The sequence below is a fragment of the Coccinella septempunctata genome, chromosome 5 (assembly GCF_907165205.1).
Source record: "Coccinella septempunctata chromosome 5, icCocSept1.1, whole genome shotgun sequence".
NCBI lineage: Eukaryota > Metazoa > Arthropoda > Insecta > Coleoptera > Coccinellidae > Coccinella > Coccinella septempunctata.
Window position 1 is genome coordinate 32,260,474 of NC_058193.1, and position 21,149 is coordinate 32,281,622.

Here is a 21,149-nt window from a genome sequence, read left to right on the forward strand (position 1 = left end):
CAATACCTTCAAGTATTACAACATCAACTTACGAAGAGAAAATTATCATTTACCTATGATAATGATTATGATTATATGATGTAATATACTAATATTTTGCAGAGCACCTTCTAACACTTTCCAATTTCATGTACGAACACTTAATTGAAAGAGAACAATTTCATACATTTCTTGCGATCTGTCGATTATAATATATATGCCATAAAGTGGATTTTAGTAATGATGATGATGATCAATTTCAGATGAAAATGTTATAAAAGTTAATTTTCCGACTAAAAATTTTTCGTTTGATCAATGGAAGTATCTGTAAGTTTTCCGAACATAGCCATCGATTTTCAATTTGACAGCTCGTCTTAACCTCACTTTTTACCGATTTTGCTGATATATTTTTTTTACAATATCTACGATCTCGAAGGCACCAAGAAAAAGTGATAAGTTAAACTACATGTAATCTATCATAATGAGAAACTACGAGGAAAAAGATTCAATAATTTTAGCATCTGGTGGATATGATCACACCATCAAATTTTGGGAAACGCATACTGGATTCTGTAAACGAACTGTTCAACATGCAGATTCTGTAAGAGTAAGAACTAATTAATTAACTGCCTAAAATAATTCTGAATGAAATGCTTTCTTGAATTTCTCTAGCAAGTTAATGCTCTAGAAGTAACTCCGGATAGGGTGTACCTTGCAGCTGCATCTTACCAACATATATATATGTATGACTTGGTGACGAACAATTCCAGTCCTGTGATCAATTTCGAAGGAGCTTCTAAGAATATTACAGATATAGGTGAGGTACATAGGTCTACATAAAACGGGAAATTATCGATCTAGGGCACTTCTTTGAAAAGTTATTATGTTGAATTTTAGGATTTCAACAGGATGCCAAGTGGATGTATTCTGGTGGTGAAGATTGCAAAGCTAGAATCTGGGATTTAAAAGATTCTGCAACTCAAGCCCCAAGATGTTATAATGCTGGCAATCCAATCACTAGTGTTACTTTGCACCCTAATCAAGTTGAATTGTTCATAGGAGATCAGAATGGAATTATACATCGTTGGGATTTAAAAACCGATCAGACAGATCAGATTGTAGGTTCACTATTATTCTGTTGTTTACAGTTTGAATGTTATTTATGTTTTTTAGATTCCTGAGCAAGATGCAATGATCTTGGGTATAGCAATAGATCCTTTAGGACATTACATGGCAAGTGTGAATTCTAAAGGTAGATGCTACATCTGGGAACTACAAGGCAGTTCTGAAGAACCAACAAAAATCAAACCAAAGTTTAAATTTGATGCACATAATAAATATGCTCTCAAGGTTTTGTTTAGTCATGATTCTTCGTGAGTATTCTCTGTGTAATTTTTACTTTACTCAAATCAATTATTAGCATAGTATACTGTAAAAATTTCACTTTCTTTCGGGTAGAACTGAAGTTGTTTGAGTTTAGGTTACTGGCCACAACATCTGGGGATCAAAGTCTGAAAATCTGGTCGATGAAAGATTATTCCTTAATTCGAGAATTAAAACAAGAGGGCCAAAGATGGGTATGGGATGCTGCATTCAGTGGGGACGATCAATATATTTTTTCTGGTAAGACATTGATTGAATATACTTGGCTATCCTAATATTACCAGTGATATCTATATTGAAAATTATTTTCAGCTTCATCTGATGGTGTGGTTAGGTTATGGAATGTATCAAATGGAAATATCGAAAGAGAATATGCTGGTCATCAAAAAGCAGTTACTGCAATTGCTTTCAAAGATGCTATAGTTCCATCATGAAAAAACACGAATGTCAAGATGGGTTTATAAATAATGTGAATAATTTTGTGATAAATATATGTACCCTTTGCAGAAAGTTGAGTCAATCGGGATTCAGAAACTCAAACGTTAAAAATAAGAATATATGTATTGTGAATATTATCCATGCCAGAGCGTTGAAATTTTGTTTAACAAATGTGAATATTATTATTGAATAAATACTATGATTTAGCTGTGTTCTATAGTTTCTGTGAGTTCTAGTTGCATCTGCTTATCATCACTCCTTCCTCTTAATCCAAACAGATACTGCAAAGGCTTAGGAACATTAGTTCCATGGTCTCTCTTGGTCTGTACTCCTTGTTCTTTAAGATCGTAAGTTTGAACTGTAGCGGGGCATAGTCCTGCACATTCTTCTGTTTGAGTTGATGACGTTTTACAGTGCGATAGTTGGGCCTGAAAACAGATAGAGGCGTCTCAGCCACTTTATTTCTAACAAAAATAACTATCAAGTTCATTTTATCGCCGTCAGATATGTATTTAATGGATATTTAAAGTTGCTAAATCATTCAACCAGAGGGATATATTATATTTTATATTATATAATGAAAAATAATTTACCAGCAGAAGCGCTTCTCTTTTGAGATCCCAGATGTTCCATTTATAGTTTAGGTCGATGTTTGATGGTATTGGGTGGTCTAAAGTCTGACATTCTACAGAAAAAGTTTCCAATTCAACTTCCTCGGGGGGAATGAGTCTGAAAATATTGTATGGGAGACGTAAACAGAGTTTCCTTATAAATAAAAAATTTCTGTGAAATTCGAAAATTTATGGGTAGGTAGGTACTTTGGCTGAATTCAACTCTGTTTGGAAGATCCATTGTCTATTGTCATAGATTAAGCTTATTCTTATATGCTGAAGGAAATTTTGTTATTCTAGGGGTGGCTTAAAATGGCTAGATATTTTTATCAGGGCCGAATCGGAAAAAAAGGTTTCTTTTGACCTCAAGAATCTACTTTGTTGTAGGTACAAGTTGTACAAGTCAAAGACTAATGTAAAGGGCTAAATTTCAGTATAGGTTTAATACACGTGGTCCAAAGTACTACTGTAGCCACTGTACTGTAGCTTGATTGGCAGAATTGGGAATACTTTTTCATGAAAAGAATTTCAGCTTGATGATGTGAAAAATGTTGTTCTAAAACCAAGGATTCCTTATAATTTGGGTCAATAGCATATTTTCAAAAACGTCTTGGACGACTTTCGGCGAAAAAAACTTACTCTTCTATATCTTTAACTGCTATCAGGTCCTCTTGAACCCCTAAGAAATTAATCATCTCGGGCTTTTTTCTGAATAACTCTAGAGCCCTGTTTATGCATCTGAAACGAAATACTCAAGTCCTCATTAAATTTTTAACGGGTTTATTCTTCATACAATTTACTATCAGCGTTGAACATGTTCATAGCCATCGGCTGTGAAAAAATGTAGTGTTTGCCGTGACCCTCAACAAAACCTATTTTAGGGTTTCCAGCAATGAGGGCTCCATCAGTTTCCACCATTTTCCAAGGGCAAAAACCTAAAAACTACTGTATTTGTTACCAAAAAGATTTCTGGAAGTTCTGCAAGATTCATTATTTACTTTAGGAAGGCTTATTGGCTCTTTTTAGTGGTAAGCTCGCCTTGTGTTAATCTCTCTGTCTCGTGGAGTGAAATTTGAAACGATTCAGGACATTTACCTCGAAATCGATTTTCTTGAAATTCTCGTATTGGTTCGGACGTACCACCTTGAAGTCCGGATCTTCGGATGGGACAATGGCTGTTCCTGAATGCGCCCTCATCCTCTCAGCGTCCGTTTCAGGCTGATACCCTCCTAGGAGCTGCTCGATGACCCAGTCTTGCCTTTCATAGTCAGGGTATACTATCTGTTTCGCATATATCGCCAGACTTACAAGCATATCGTTATATTTTCCTAGCAGCAGCGCTTCGTCCTGCATGCGGAACCATACTCTTGCCAGTTCTCTGAACATTGGCTACAAGGAAAACAAGATAATGCCTAAAACAGGGAGACAGGAATGCAATAATCAGAAAAGAATCAATTCAGACGCATGTCACCCACAGATATGGACTATATCAACAAGTGTTACATGGTCTGAATCGAACTAGCCAACGCCGTCTTCGATGGAAAGCGGTTAATACTGACAGGACTCTACTTGGATAGGAGCAGGTAGCAGGAGCTTCTGAGTATCAAAGCACCCATATTTTTTTGTTTCAAGAACAAGATTTCCCGCCTTAAAGTATTATATAAGAGGCTCGACCAAACTTACGAAAATTTGATAGGCTGGTACTGCTATCATGTACTGTACGCTATCGTTGATTCTTTCGTACATTTTCTTCAGTTTTTCCGATATTTCCTCTTCCCGGTCTTCTATTTTCGTCATTTTGGACATTAGCTGTCTGAAAAGGTTTTTTTTTTAATAGTTTGGCATTCATTCTATCCGTATATCAGCCAGATGGCTAACCGCCCACAAAATATGTATATAGAGAGGAAATTTAACAGAAAGCCATTTTCCAAACAAGTGATGTGGGGTACTTAATGAATGAACAGAGTCAAACGAAACGAAAACTTAAAAGCAATCAATGAGTATAAAATAATTTAAAAGGTACTTCTCTATTTTATGTGAGGAAAATGAGATGCATAAACTAAATTATACCACTGAAGTATTTGCTTATTGGTCATCCTATTGAAAGTTACAGCTGTGCTGAAGTACCCAGGTACAGCACTTGAAGGCGAAAAACCTCAACAGCTGTCAGGTTTTACGACCTATTAATACTGCGCTATCGTCTCCAGCAAAAAAGGGTCTTGTACCATTTTCAAAATGTAATAAAAACATCATCATCATCCTATTAAAGTCACAGTAGGTGTGACTCCACCACTTGAATTAGTGTCTGTTTAACGACGTCATAAATACTACGCAATGGCTTTATAAATGTAAACTATGAAACAGAAAACAGTGGCGGCTCCTGGAGTGATTCTGAGGGGGGAAGGGACATTTTATATTTGTAATTCTGTAAGGTGTTTTTTGATACAAATAGGTTTATCTTTAATATAAGCTATATGTTTGAGAGGAAACTACTTTGAAACTTCTTATTCGAAGAGGGAAATGAAAAACCCTCTATAGCGTGGTCTACCTATATATTAGGATTTTATAATCCTAACTGAAACATTCAGAAAGCAGGAGTATGTTTAAATTTGAACTTTCTATTTACTCGAACTGAGCTACAAAGCTTAGATTGTCTTTCAAAAAGATCGTATCGCAGATAGGAGTGAGACTGCAGTAAGATTTTCATACAAAATAAATTAAATTGGTTTACCTTATGAATATCTCATACTGTCGGTACATTATTAAAAGATTCTTTATTCTTTCCACATCGTTCATCGAAACACCTTCTGGCATATCGACAAAATGCATCTCATAAGAGTTCGATTTGATTTTAACAGGGACGTAGTGGATGTCCAGTATTGTCGTTAGAACGTTAACCTTCTGCATTATGGTAAGCAGCAATTTCTGCAATTCCTGCTGCATGGCTGCAAGTGCCTTTCTCAGCATTTTCGGAACTGTAACACCCAAAAATTAGGATTTTTATGCTCGCTCATTTTAGTGGGCCATATCCTTTTTATATTTCACGGAAATTATAAACTCATCGTAATATATTGCTATTTAACTTTCGCAATCCAATTAAATCATAAGTGATACTCTGAATTTCTTCACAAATTTCAGAAAAACGGACAAATAAAGTGTTTATTGGGCCAGAGAAAGCTAGTTTCAAGATTTATCAAAGACCCACAGTAATTCCTAATGTAATACCAACCATCTTCAATTCCTTCGCCACTTTTTCCGCAAAACCTGTTGAACAGTCTGATACCGGCGACCAACTCGCTAAATTCGTTCAGTCTTTCTTTCTTGTCAGAGGCCGATCTGTTGATGTAGTCCCTGATTTCTTGATCTGTCATTACACTACGAAGGGCTGTCTGGATTTCCTTGAAGACCTGGTTATCGTAAATCGAAAGGAGTTAGTCAATGGATACCTTTATAGGGGTAGATCTTAGCTCTGACTGCCAAAAAGTCAGAAAACGGAGCAGTTATAAAGTTGAAATACACCCTCCGATTGTTTTATCACCTTAGAAAATATGTCACAATAAGTGCAGTGCACAAAAACTTTGCAGCTATATTATGATGTATTGATATCTAGTTAGTCTAGACCAGTTCCATGCATAAAAAAAAACAATAACTCTATAGTAAACTTCGAAAAAAGCTGTCGTGTTTCAGAGAGGAATGCAACATAAATAGTGTATGCGTATCTGGTTTTTCATGCGAAATACACAGTAGAATGGAGGCAAACGTTAATCAGTTTTCCGTATATTATAACAACCCCGATGAATTCACTTATACCCCCTTTCACCGACTGGTTATTTTACGAATCACTTTAATCCCATCAATAGATATAATTTATATCCAATTGTACGATAATTGAGATGAAATTCGATTCGAATCCGTTTGTTTGCGTTTCCGTTGAATCGGTTACGAATTGAAGTTGCATCAGAGTTATTGGATTAATTGATAAACTAATAATCGTCGATCAATGCTCCCCTAACAACTATTCCAACAATTCCATACAACATAATACGTGGCCTTTGATACAGAATAAACTGCTAATTTGCTAACTCCGATGCTTCCTAGAACAGAAACATGCCTCGGAAGTTTCAGGTTCACGTGATCACGTGCCGATGAAATCGGAGTTATATCAAAATGTATTCATGCGACCACAAATTGGGAAATATAAATGGGAATTTTCATCATTGAACAGATAACCAATGTGTGATCAAATATGAATGTGTTTTCGTAATATTCATCCCCTGTAATTTATGATATTCATATATTTAATCATTCATTGAATGCTTACAGTTTCACTGATTCGCATTTTTTCTGAATCGCGAAAAATGCAGGTTTTTCTTGCTAATGCTTATTTACATATAATGTGCCTTTTACTTCTATGTTTCGCCATTACCAACTGGAGTGCCTTCATAAAATTGAACGGAGTCGGGAGTATAGGTTTATCCGCTTTACGAGGATATATTGAAAAATTCTTAGCCTACTATAGAACCAAACAAAATTTCAATGTCACAATATTTTATTACTCAACATATTCTCCTCTTAATTGGATACATTTATTACAGCGAACCTGCCACGTCTCTAGACCTTTCAACAAAAATGTTTCTTCTTGCTCTGCAAACCAGATCTCCACAGCTTTTATTACCTCCTCGTTGGAAGAAAATTTTCGACCTTTTAAACTTTTTTTCAGTTAAGGAAAGAGATGATAGTCGGATGGAGCCAAATCTAGGGAATAAGGGGGGTGTTCTAGTAATTCAAACACTAAATTACGAATTTTTTGCATGGCAACATGAGATTTGTATGCAGGGGCGTTCTCCTGCAAAAACAAAACACCTTTGGATAGCTTTCCGCGTAGCTTTTCTCTTTAATTTTTTCCTGTAAAGTAATATTGAATAGTAATCTCCGGTTATTGTTCTACCCTCATAAAAAAACCAATCATGATTACTCCATGGCAATCCCAAAAAACTGAAGCAAGAACTTTTCCAGCAGATTTTTTGACACGAAACTTCTTAGGTCTTGGAGAACCAGAGTTGTTGCTTTGTTTCTGGATCGTAGAAATTTACCCAAGTCTCATCCATAGCAACAATTTGGTTTAAGAAGTCTACATCGTTTTCAAATCGAGCACAGATTGAACGCGATGCTTCTACCCTTGCACGCTTTTGGTCAACAGTCAAACATTAGGGGATCCATTTTGCAGCAATTTTTCTCATGTCCAAATTGACGTGAACTATATGATGAACGCGTTCGTATGAAATATTCAGTCCTTTAGATATTCGTTTTAGCCCAATTCGACGGTCTGATAAAATCATATCATGAACTGCATCGATATTTTCGGGGACTGACACAGAAACTGGCCTTCCCGATCGGTCATCATCTTCAATGGAAAATTTACCTCTTTTGAAGCTTGCAGTCCAATTTTTCACGGTCGCATACGAAGGACATTGATCACCAAGGTTAAGCATATCTTCGTAAATCTGCTTACCTCTTGACTCTTTTAAATACAGGTACTTGATGATGGCTCGATCTCCAATTTTTCGATTTTCACTTTTTGGTGGACATATTCTTTCTTTTAATTTATTGCGTAACTGTGGTTCACTTTTTCGACCTCAAACTTCTCCCCGACATTTCTAATGAGTTATTTTTCGTTGCTATGGTAACGCAATATTTTTTTTATGCATGGAACTGGTCTAGGCTAACTAGATATCAATACATCCTCGTACGTCTAGGCATTACTTCAAAACAAATTTATTCAGTTAAAGCAGCTAATAGTTCTAAAACGAGGGGTTATATATTCATTCTGGGACACCCTGTACAATGTCCAAGAACTCTTTTTTTCTCCGTAGTACAGAAGAACGAAGAGTATCTGAACGAAAGATCTGACACCAACAAACTGGAACAAACAACCGAACCAAGGGGCGTCACGCATCTGTTTTTTGGAACGATTTACGTGCCAAATTTTTCATTTTTACAAGGTTCGTATTTCAGGATACCCTCGTGCATAAATCCCGTGCCCCCGCGGCCGTTAAAATTCGAAAACTGAGAGAGAGATAAGAGTCGCAACTGCCACGGTTTCTTTTCGATTCCAGAACCCCAAAAAGCTCTTACGTTATCGTGGGACGGGTTTCCCATTCCGGAGTGCAGGGCCATGTAATAAATCAGCTTCTTGTAGAATTTTCGCATCAGCTTCGTGTCCGCCGTTCCCACACTTTTCACCCTTAGGATGTCCTTCTGGAGGGGCACCAGTTTGGCGGTTAGTTGGGACCTCAGTTTCTTTATCATTTCCTGCGGAAATATCGCATTTATTAATGGGTGTAAGGTACAGTCACATATAGAATCGTTTTTTTATGGGGATGAAGTGTGTCGGTGAGCTAACACCCTATTATATGCTATTAGTATGCGAAATATAAGTGGTACAGAAAAAAAGTTGAATGAAATTTATTTTGGATAATTCTTCAATGATTTGATGAAGCTATGTGCCTCATATATAGTAAAATGGCTGTATAAGTTATTCGAAAGAGCAAAATAGAATTACTCTCTCCCTTTCTTTGCGATTTAACAGTATAGTCCTAAAACCAAACCAAACTGGCGAGTTTCCTTATAATAGTCCTTTCTAGCTAACAGGCGAATCAAACTATTGGACAATATATATATATGCCGGTTCAGAACGTCTTCCGACGTTGTCCGACGCCCTGCCTCCATCTTCTTCTATCTTCCCAGTCCAGTTCTTGCAAGTTTCTTGTGCTCATAGCTTTAACGACGCCCTGTTTCCAACTGGTCTTTGGTCTTCCTCTCTTCCTACGTTCTGCGGGCTGCCAGTTCATTACTTGCTTTGGGAGTCTCGTTTCTGACATACGTTGTATGTGGCCGTACCATATCAGCTGTCTTTTCTCGATGTCATCCATTAGGGTTCCTTCAATACCCATCATTTCTTTAACGGTCTCATTTCTGATTCTTTCCCTCCTTGATATCCTGAGCGATCTTCTCATTGCGTCCATTTCAACTGCTTCCAATTTTCTCTTATATTTTTCAGTTAGTCTCCAATTCTCTGACCCATACAATAGACTGCTTTTCACTAAGGTTTCATAAATGTTGAACTTTCTTCTTTTAGTTATATTTTTATTCCATAATATGCCGTTGAGACAGGATATTGCCTTTTTTGCTGTGGTTATTCTTCTCTCTATTTCATGATTGTCCGTTCCGGTCGAGTCAAAAATAACTCCCAGATAGTTGTAGTTCTGGCAGTGTGTTATTATTTTTCCATCATTCATCGTGAGATCACTTGCTTCTCCGCCGACACACAGATACTTGGTTTTTTGAATGTTGACCTTCAAACCCCAAATCTCGTACTCTTCAATTAGTTTGCGTACCATATATTCCATATCTTCCTTATCATTGGATATTATTGCCTGATCATCGGCAAACTGCAGGGTATAGAGGGTTGTGTTGTTAAGTTCTATTCCCATGCCATGAACTTTTCTTTTCCATTGTTTCAAGGCCGCTGCCACATATACTTTGAACAATGTCTGTGATATACAACAACCCTGCCTCAAACCTTTAGTGACAGTGAATTCATCAGTAACATATCTTCCTATTTTTATGCACGATTTTATACCATTGTATAGATTCTGTAGAGCTGTAATCAGAGTGTGGTTGATGTTTGTGCTTTTCAGTACTTCCCAAAGTTTTTCTGTTGGAATTGTATCGTAGGCTTGGTGTAAATCTACGAATGTAATGTGTACTTCTCTGTTAGTTCCTGTTTTCTTCTCAATAATCTGCTTGAGGCAGAATATATTATCATTACATGTTCTTCCTGCACGAAATCCACTTTGCTCTTCTTCCTCCTCATCCTTAAATTCTTCCTCTATTAGATCTCGTAATACTTTTCCGTACAGTCTACTGAATGTGCTAGTTACTGATAGTCCTCTGTAGTTTTCGCATCGTTTTCTATCACCTTTCTTATATATGGATGTTATATAGGCCGATTTCCATTGCTCAGGTACAGGATGTCCATTAATGCATAAGTTGAATATATATGTTATCATTCTGAATAACTTCTCTGTTCCATTCTTAAGGAGTTCAGTGTATATGCCTTCAGGTCCACAAGCTCTCCCATTTTTCAAACCTTTGATGGCCTTTTTGACCATATCCTCCGTGATTTCAATCGTTTCACCCTGTATAGATATTTCTTCAGGGGTTGATCTGCTCAAATATTCCTGTCTGTCCTCGGTCAGCAACCTTTTATAGTGATTTACCCAAGCTTCAGTCTTTATTACCTGCAGAGGGGCTTTTTCTTTATGTGATGTTCGAACCGACTTTAAAAATCTCCAAGCTTCCGCATTTTTCCGTCCTCCAATGTAAGCATTGACATCATTACATTTTTTATCCCAAAGCTGATTTTTTTCTTTTTGTATTAATTTTCTTGCCTCACGTTTTATTATCCTGTACTGTTCGAGATCATTAGGGTTTTTTGTTGTTAACCATTTCAGATATAAGTCTTTCTTTAGTTTTACTAAATCGGCAATTTTTCCATTCCACCATAATTTATTGCTTTCATATTGTTTTCTTGTTCCTAGCGATTCTTGAGCAGCTTCGTGTATACTTGAAATGATATTATCATAGGTTTCGCGGAATGTTCGTTCTTGAATGTCTGTTACTAGCTTACTATTTAGTCGTTGTTGGTATAATAACACTGTGCTGTCGTGCATAAAGCTATCGAGATTATATTCGGTATGTGACAGTTTATGTAAGCCAATAAATTCATCATCTCTACTCCTTACCTGACGCCTTGCTGGAAAAAATACTTTGGCCCGTACTAAAAAATGATCTGATCCGCCACCAAAAGCTCCCCTTAGTACTCTGACGTCATTCATCTGTATGTTTGAATTTTGTTTGATGATAAAGTAATCGATTATCGACTTAAGATTACGTGTAGGTTGTTCCCAGGTGTACCGATGTATATGTTTATGTTGAAAAAAGCCGTTGGTAATTTTCATGTTGTTAGTTTCACATAATTGTATGAGTCTATGTCCATTATCGTTCATTTGATCTTTTCCGAATGGGCCTACAATATCACTGTTGAATACTCGTCCTGTTCGGCTGTTGAAATCACCCATCATAATAATTTCTCTTGAATTCCCAATTTTGTTGATAACTTCATTGAGGATCTCGAAAAATGAATCCTTGTTAGCGATAGATTCATCATCGGAAGGAGCGTATACCGCAATCAGGGTAAGATCGTGTTGATGAATCCTGATGTTTACCGTCAATATATTCTCATTGATCATTTCGTAGTTGGTTACTTTGTTCTTAAGTGTTGCCTTTAATAGAACGGATACTCCTCTCTTGGCTCGTTCTTCTTTCGGTACACCGCTGTAAATATGAAGGTATTTACCAATTCGTTCTGTACCACTGCCTTTTTTCTTTGTCTCAGTGAGAGTAACCACATCTATTCCAAGTTTTTCCACTTCTGATACAACCATGTCGATTTTGTGTTTTACTCCCTGTACGTTCCATGTTCCCATATTCATTATCCTTTTTTTCTGCTTTTGTCGTTTACCAGTGAATCCGTCCATGTTTCCGAGGCGATGTTTAGGCTTTTTAGCAAGTTGAGTTTTTCACATATAGCAGGGAGCTAGCCTGCTGCTACAACCCTCCTCCTTTATCCGGGCTTGGGACCGGCAACAGTACCATCGAGTTACTCAATCCACCCGACGATACTGGACAAACCTACTCTAATATACCCGAATATAACTTATAAGCGAATCTGCAATAATATAATCTCCTGACTAACCTGACTCACTAGTTCTTCAACTTCACGAGCTACATTTTAAGTGTTCATGGCTATTGCAAAATGGCGAATGCGCCAGTTAATTGAAGAAATAATTCTCCTGCTAAGATCAGAATGTTCATTGCGATAAATTATATTCACGAAACATTTTGCCTTTTTCAAGGTTGATGATCATCAGTATTTTTACTTAACGAGAACATTATTGCAATTGATAGAAGGAGATTACTGAAAACGTTTGAACAGTGCAATGTTTTCCATTATTATGGCAATAGCTAAGTTTTGTTATTCTGTCCTCTCGAATAACTTAAGCAGTCAATTTTTGCAATAAGTCCAACATTTCAAATCATAGCAAGGGCGGTTCTAGTGTGGTGGCCATTCAGCACTTGGATGGGTTTACTTCTGTGGAAAACCTTCGAAATCGTTTAAAAATTTCTCAAGTTTAATTGTTTTTAGAAATGATCTTTCTGTACGTGATACTCACATCTCGGTCCTCGCAGTTCAGATTGTAATAAAGCTGCATCTTCATAGTTATAATGTCTGGATCGAACTGATTCGCAAGTTTCATGGTGACATATTTCACGAATTTCTGTATTTTGTGGCGATTATGTAGTACACTCTTAGAAATGCCCCACGACGGGTCCAGCGCGAGAAGGCCAGCCTAGAAAGAAGTGAAAAGGGGTTACTATTTATCAGTCTCTCACGTAGTGGATAGAATACATTGTCTGAAACTTCTCATAATTTTTTTTTATCTCTGAAGATGTAGAAACAAAAAATGCGTGTTCGAAATCAACATCCGCATCTTCTAATTTTTTATCTTAAAAGGGGACAAAAAACGAACCATTACAGCATTATATAGGGTGAGTCTTTGACTCGTACAGATATTTCTACAGTAGATTCTTGAGGTCAAGAGAAACACTTTTTTCCCATACCATTTTTTTCGAATCGGTTAGGTTTGAAAGATATAGACCATCAAAAATTTTATTTTTAGTTCTACTATAATTCCCAATAAACACAGATGTACACGTGTATGAAATGTCGTAGGGACGTAGATTTGAATAGTCTACTACTACTCTACTTTATATACAAACGACTTTGAATGTCTTTATAGATGGGGGAGAGTAGTGGCCTCATTTATTTCCACTTAGATGGAGCTCCACCTCACTTCTTTCATCCAGTAAGGCAATAACTAGCTAATGCTCTCCAATGAATGGCCACAACGCTCCCCAGATTTGACACTTTTGGATTTTTCTCTCTGGGGAGATTTGAAACCGTTTGTTTATGAAACATATCCTCGAGATTTAGAAGAATTGAACGTAAGAACACAAAAAGCATACCGAGAAATTCAAGTTGAAGTTTTCCAAATTTGAAAATAGGTTATATTTTGGTTCTCAATATAATGGATAACACTTTGAAAATCTTTTATAGTAAAATAGTATCATGTCAAATACGAGAGATATTGCTTGTAGGTATAGGATATAATTAATCTAGAACACCCTTTTTTTTAAATACTGCACTTTTTAACCGAAGTTGACAAATGAATCTCAAACTAACGTCATATAAAGGATAAGTCTTTTACTCCTACAAATATTTTAACAGTAGATTCTTGAGGTCAAAAGAAACACTTTTTTCCTTTACCATTTTTTCCGAATCGGCTCGATTTCAAAGATACATGCTGTTGAAAAACCATAAAAAAAAATGTATATTTTAGTTCTTATCTTATAAACGGTTTTATCGAATGAACTGAATCTCGGAATATAGTTTTTCATTTATTTGATGAATCTTTCTCGAACACAAGATATCACCCACCTCTTCCAGTTCTCTGATTATGACCATTGCGTAATATAAAAATACCAAAAATTCAAAGAACACAACTCTTGAAACTAAGTTTGACGCTATCTAATGAACATTTGAACGTTTTGTAAAATGACAGTATTCCTCATATTTTCTCGTATAATGAGTTGTTTTCGAGTAATTTGATGTTCAAAAATTAAATTAGTATCTGTGAAATTTGAAAAATTGTGTACTTTGGCTGAATACAACTCTGTTTAACTGCACTGCACATCTGTGTTATTCTGGAGGTAATTTAGTGTTTCCAGGGGTAGTAGGCTCATTATGAAAACTTAAAATGGCTATATTTTCTTACCAGGGCCGAATCGGAAAGAGTGATAAAAAAAAAGTGTTTCTCTTGACCTCAAGAATCTACTGTTGAAATATTTCTACGAGTCAAAGACTCATCCTGTATGTGAAACTATTTATTGTTCTTTAAACGAACAGGAAAATCGTGGAACGCGCCACCAGCTGATGATATTCAATCTGTAGCAATTCTAAATAAGAATGCAACCATTCTTCTGCTTTCCGTTCAGGGCACATACATAAAAAAGGCATAAACCTTCGCCTGTGGGATCTTTGATAGTCACGATCAATTTCGAAATTTAGCTTTTTAAATCGTCGCCCGCCACTCCCTGTCATTATGCTAATGCCCGGTCCCCCACACGTGGGTCCTCGTGGAGCTGAAGCTCGAACCTTGTGTACAAGTGGAATATCTCCGTTAATTAAGTTCCTCATTCGATCTGCGGCGACGCCCTCGAAGATCTTATCCGACATGGCATTAGCGTGGAAATTTGAATAATTTCGGGGAATTAGTCACGAAAACGCTAATCCAGTTCCTTCGAAGGTGGAGCCGTTTCCTTCAATGCGTTCCTGGCCGCTCGCCCTGCCACTTCTGTCAGGAATGCTTTTTTTGTCCGACCTCTGAACGCTCCTTCAAACTCGCTTACATCGTGGGAGGCGTAAAAGTGGTGATAACAGAATCGGAGGACCAATTTGGTTCCAACTACATAATCTATGATTTGCACCTAAAGATCAAAGACATTCTTAGGTTTTTTCTGCCTCTCATAATTTCCGTTTATTAAGAATCTTGCATCAGAGAAGCTGAGTCTTTGACCCGTACAAATATTTCAACTGTAGATTCTTGAGGTCAAAAGAAACACTTTTTTCCTATACCATTTTTTCAACTTCGGCCCTGATAAAAATTTATAGCCATTTTAAGTTTTCATAATGAGCTATGCCACTCTGGAGAAATAGAATTCCCTTCGAAATGAAAAGCTAAATCTGTGACACTACACATCTGTGGATCTTTTAAAGAGTGTTGCATTCAGTCAAAGTACCCAATTTTTCAAATTTCACAATTTTTGAACATCGAATTACTCGGAAATGGCGCATTATACTAGAACATAATATGAAGAATACATTCATTTTGCAAAAGGCTCAAATATTCATACGATAGCGTCCAAATTAGTTTCAACAGTTGGGTTTTTTGAATTTTTGGTATTTTATTGTAATGGTCTTAATGAGAAAACTGGAAGACGTGGGTGATATCTTGTGTTCGAAAAAAAATCATCAAATAAATGGAAAACTATTTTCCGAAATTCATTTCATTCGATAAAAACATTTTTGAGAAGTACAAATAACATTTTTGTATGGTTTTTCAACAGCCTGTATCTTTTAAATCGAGCCGATTCGAAAAAAATGGTAGCAGAAAAAAGTATTTCTTTTTATCTCAAGAATCTACTGTTGAAATATTTGTACGAATCAAAGACGTTAGTTTGAGATTCTTTGGTCAACTTCGGTCAAAATGGCAGATTTTTAAAACAGGGTGTTCTAGATTACCTCCAATACCTACAGGCAATATCTCTCGTATTTGACATGATAATATTTTACTATAAGAGATTTTCGAAATGTTATCCATTATTTTGAGAACTAAAATATAACCTATTTTTAAATTTGGCCCTTGCGTTTTCGAAAACTTCAACTTGAATTTCTCTGTAGGTTATTCGTGTTCTTACTTTCAATTCTTCTAAATCTCGGGGATATGTTTCATACACAAACGATTTTGAATGTCCCCAGAGAGAAAAATCCAGAGGAGTCAAATCTGGGGAGCGTCGTGTCCATTCATTGAAAAGGATCACTGAGTTATTACCTCACTGGATGAAAGAGGTGAGTTGGAGCTCCATCTAGTTGGAAGTGAATGAGGCCACTACTCTCCCCTATCCTAAGATGTTTTCTGGAATGAAACTAATAGTCTTCTTCCTAATAGTTATTTAATAAAGTGACCGGTTCGTAGAAGCTAACAGCTCCACAACTTCAGACCTATTACAAAAAACACATCAGTAAAACAAAGGGTACAAAACAACAGACATTACCGATACATAAACTATTCCAAATCAAGATTAAAGGTAGAATACATTAAATTTCTCAACTCTCAACTACGTCGTAATAAAAACATTGATTTGACGTTGATTTTTATTTCGACGTAGTTGAGAGTTGAGGAATTTCATGTATTCTACCTTTAATCTTAAGTTGGAATAGTTTATGTATCGGTAATGTCTGTTGTTTTGTCCCCTTTGTTTTACTGATGTGTTTTTTGTGATAGGTCTGAAGATGTGGAGCTGTCAGCTTCCACTAAACCTGTCACTATATTAAATAACTATAAGGAAGAAGACTATTAGTTTCATTCCAGAAATTCTTTAGCTTCCTGCTTGGACATTAATCTGTTAGATGTTTTCGTATAAAGACATACAAAGTCGTTTGTATATAAAACACAGGAGAGTAGTAGTAAACTATTAAATTAAACGTCCCCTACGACATTCCATACACGTGTTTATTGGAAATTATAGTTTTCTTCGATTATACCTCTCATTATTAACAAAATACCCATTCCATTGGGTTAAAAATCATTGGAGTACCGACAAAATTCTTGTAGAAATTTCGCATGTCAGAAAGTATTAGCCTCAAACTTCGCACGAACCTTGAAAACTTTATTTTAGCTGCATGAACTAGTTCTCAACTGGATCGAATTGGTATTTTCGGAAATATGCGGAAAATAAATTTTTCTTCGTGGAGCCAAGTTTGAATAAGCGAGGAGGCTGCAGACGTTTTTTACAAGCACTTTCGTCCTACCTTAATGAATTAAGGTAACCGGTACTCTCAGAAGCGAATTTGCGACAGTAGTAACGTCCAGTTGATTTATCGATCCAGATTCCGGTTTCAATTAGGGAAAGAAATAGGGGATATTGAACTTTCATGACGAATAATTGACGAACTTTGGAATGTCGCCAGAAACAAGGTGCGCAGTATTACGCCGAATAGAAAAAAAAATGAAACTCAGAGTTTATAGTCGATTGATTTCTGTTGAAACTTTTAAATGGCCTTGGGGTTATGGCTTCAGTTTCTCAATCTTTTACATGTAATTAATTAATTTTTCCCCGTAGAGTGGTCAGTTATGTCGAATAGTAATTTCCCGTTATTGTTCTACCCCTATCCAAAAATCAATCATGATTGCTCCATGGCAATCACAAAAAACTGAAGCAAGAACTTTTCCAGCAGATTTTTGGACACGAAATTTCTTAGGTCTTGGAGAACCAGAGTGTCGCCATTCCATCGATTGTTGCTTTGTTTCTGGATCGTAGAAATGTACCCAAGTCTCATCCATAGTAACAATTCGGTTTAAGAAGTCTACATCGTTTTCAAATTGAGCACAGATCGAACGCTATGCTTCTACCCTTGCACGCTTTTGGTCAACATTCAAACAATTGGGGATCCATTTTGCAGCAATTTTTCTCATGTCCAAATTGATTTGAACTATGTGATGAACGCGTTCGTATGAAATATTCAGTGCTTCAGATATCCGTTTTAGCCCAATTCGACGGTCTGATAAAATCAAGTCATGAACTGCATCGATATTTTCGGGAACTGACACAGAAACTGGCCTTCCCCATGGGTCATCAACTTCAATGGAAAATTTACCTCTTTTGAAGCTTGCAGTCCAATTTTTTACGGTCGCATACGAAGGACATTAAGCATATCTTCGTTAATCTGCTTACCTCTCAACCCTTTCAAATACAGGTACTTGATGATGGCTCGATACTCCAATTTTTCGATTTTCACAATTTCGGTGGACATCTTCTTTCTCTTAATTTATTGCGTAACTCTGGTTTACCTTTTTGACCTCAAACTTCACACTGACACTTCTAATGTGGTATTGTTCGTTGCTATGGTAACTCAATATTTTTTTATGCAAGGAACTGGTCTAGGCTAAATAGATATCAATACATCCTCGTATTCATTTGATGGTGGATTTATGTGAACGATATGCCAAAGAAGACACACATTGCGATTTCCTAGAGAGTATTCTGAATGAATTCAGTCAGTTCATACAGATACAGAGCAGTCTCTGTTGCTTGTTCTGTACGATGACATTTGTGAAGTGGTTATTCATCCAGATTTTGCTTTCTTAAGTAGTTATCCATTACTTCAAGCAAAAGGATCTGCAAGATTCTTCTCTATTTTTGGTATGAAGGATACTTGAGCTCTTCCCAATAGGGAAGACAATAGCCTAGGTCCATGACCGAGTGCTAAACAGCTTCTTGTGAACTTCAGAAGGTGGGGAAGAATCTCCTGCATCCTCATCTGGCAATTTTTAGACTGATTGTTCATTTGTGGACTCCTCTCCTGGGCATTCGTTCATCAGTGTGTCTTCCAGACTTAGCTGAATAAATAAAACGCACGAAAACGCGAAATCTCATTCGTAATGAGCCTGGAACGAAGTCTCGGACGCTAATCCATAAGAGGCGAATTTACGGCAGTTCTAACCGACCTTCGTGTGAGAAAACCTCAGAGTAATCCCCCCAGATTGGCCAGGAGGAATCGATGCCGGTTGCATTATGAATAGAAAGTAAACGAAGCTCCCTGGAATCGGGATAATCAAGTTTGCCGCGAGCGCATCCCCCTGCTAAACCCGGGAGGAGACGTTGTCTAAAACAATACGCCATTGAAAACTGAAAATTTAATATTGTTTTCCGGAAAGGGATGGGAAATTGCGAATTTTCCTGTAAATGTGTGTTGCAGGTTTGCGAAAGCCTTTCCTCAGTACCTGCCTAATAAATGTTTCTATTTTTTCGTCGTAAAAACGAAGCTATTCACGATTTCATCGTATCCAACATGCAGGAGCTTAGAATGGTGATTAAAACAGACAAAAACTGCTGGAAAATTGCATACATGTACCGTAGTTTCATTAGTCGTGAATATCCCCTACTCAAATGTCATTTTGACAGAAAAAGTACACCTCACTTTCAAATGGAACTCACAAAGTCTCGTCTGATATACGAGGATGTAATGATATCTAGCTAACCTAGACCAGTTTCATGCATGAAAAAAAATATTGCGTTATCATAGCAACGAACAATAACTCATTAGAAGTGTCAGTGTGAAGTTTGTGGTCAAAAAAGTAAACTAGAGTTTCGCAAAAAATTAAAAGAAAGAAGTTGTCCACCGAAATCGTGAAAATCGAAAAATTGGAGTATCGAGCCATGATCAAGTACCTGTATTTAAAAGGGTTAAAAGGTAAGCAGATTCACAAAGATATGCTTAATACCCTTGGTGATCAATGTCCTTCGTATGCGACCGTGAAAAATTGAACTGCAAATTTCAAAATAGGTAAATTGTCCATTGAAGATGATGGCCGATCGGGAAGGCCAGTTTCTGTGTCAGTCCCCGAAAATATTGATGCAGTTCATGACATGATTTTATCAGACCATCGAATTGGGCTAAAACGGATATCTGAAGCACTGAATATTTCATACAAACGCGTTCATAAAATAGTTCACGTCAATTTGGACATGGGAAAAATTGCTGCAAAATGGATCCCCAAATGTTTGAATGTTGACAATGAGTGCAAGGGTAGAAGCATTGCGTTCCATCTATGCTCGATTTGAAAACGTTGTAGACTTCTTAAGCCGAATTGTTACCAATGATGAGACTTGGGTACATTTATACAATCCAGAAACAAAGCAACAATCGATGGAATGGCGACACTCTGGTTCTCCAAGACCTAAGAAGTTAAGTGTATGTATTTTTCAATATATCCTCGTAATTACGCATTTCGCATAGCGAACTTTGCAATAGATTAATCATTGAAAGCAACAAAATTAGAAGTTAGTGATGATGTGAACTTATATTTCAGGAGTATAACTATACCATAAACTCTTTCCCAAAAATCTGAAATATTTTTTGATACATAGAAAAATCAAATGTGTTATTTCAGATTTATTTTGCCTCCTTTAAAGAGAGATCAAATCATTTCGAAACTTTGAGTTGAGATCAATCAACTTTCGATATCCATCACCCTAGTTTCCTATTGTCCACTGTTTCAAGTGAACGTATGGTTGTGGCCTTATAATTAGCAACTACAGCGTAATGAATTCTACCTGATATCGATTAAATGGCTCAGCATGAAACCTGCTGGGGACTGAACAGGTTCGAATTGTCATCAACCATGTCCTGCGTATTTTTCAGGAAGCGATATGTTTCCTGGATAAGCTTCGTGGTTTTCAACCCACTACGAGCTCGCCCTGGTTAATTAATAACCTCCTTTGATGAAATTCTATCAGATTGATATACCTAATATGTATCAACCTCTACTCTCTATTCATATTCAACATTCTGGTAATAAAGCACCTTATCATGTCTACTCTATTCCAATGGAAACTCACATAATATCTGATGAATATTTCTTTGATGTGGATATTCCTGTGCACCAACTCCCTGCTTATCTCCTGAACAACTTTTTTCAGTATATTTTCTAAACTCATGGTTCGAAGAATTCGACAGATTAAAGACAGTTACGAGTTTTATCGATAGACGTGCATGTTTCTAAGCGACCGATTCTAGAGTATTCATTTCTCATCGATGAAGTTAATCAAATTTTATCACGTTTTTGGTTGAAAACCCATATCATGAGCTGTGAAGGAAGTGGAGCGAATTTAACCTGACACAATAAAGAAGCATTAAGTTCACTATCATATTATCAATAAATATTACCTCCCAACTTAACCGAACTAGTCATATTGGAAGAATAATAAAAA

General features: G+C 36.6%; 2 protein-coding genes across 3 annotated transcripts; one reads left to right on the plus strand and one right to left on the minus strand.

The window, feature by feature from the left end:
- The first annotated feature begins 153 nt into the window (after positions 1 to 153).
- LOC123313260 (target of rapamycin complex subunit lst8) lies at positions 154 to 2,012 on the plus strand. 2 transcript variants are annotated; one of them, XM_044898061.1, is made up of 6 exons: positions 154 to 586; positions 652 to 796; positions 877 to 1,097; positions 1,153 to 1,352; positions 1,460 to 1,602; positions 1,675 to 2,012. In XM_044898061.1, the coding sequence occupies exons 1-6, from the start codon at positions 461 to 463 to the stop codon at positions 1,794 to 1,796; spliced, it is 957 nt and encodes a 318-aa protein (XP_044753996.1). In that variant the 5' UTR covers positions 154 to 460; the 3' UTR covers positions 1,797 to 2,012. The 2 variants fall into 2 exon arrangements, with proteins under 2 accessions (XP_044753996.1, XP_044753997.1); XM_044898062.1 differs by having other exon boundaries at positions 161 to 580.
- LOC123313258 (cilia- and flagella-associated protein 206) lies at positions 1,905 to 20,932 on the minus strand. The gene is made up of 11 exons (XM_044898060.1): positions 20,778 to 20,932; positions 12,710 to 12,886; positions 8,547 to 8,723; positions 5,641 to 5,818; positions 5,143 to 5,386; positions 4,095 to 4,224; positions 3,507 to 3,800; positions 3,205 to 3,353; positions 3,051 to 3,149; positions 2,394 to 2,529; positions 1,905 to 2,228 (listed from the first exon to the last, which is right to left on the minus strand). Exons 1-11 carry the CDS (start codon positions 20,874 to 20,876, stop codon positions 2,004 to 2,006), a joined length of 1,908 nt encoding a protein of 635 aa, XP_044753995.1. The 5' UTR covers positions 20,877 to 20,932; the 3' UTR covers positions 1,905 to 2,003.
- Positions 20,933 to 21,149: the final 217 nt, after the last annotated feature.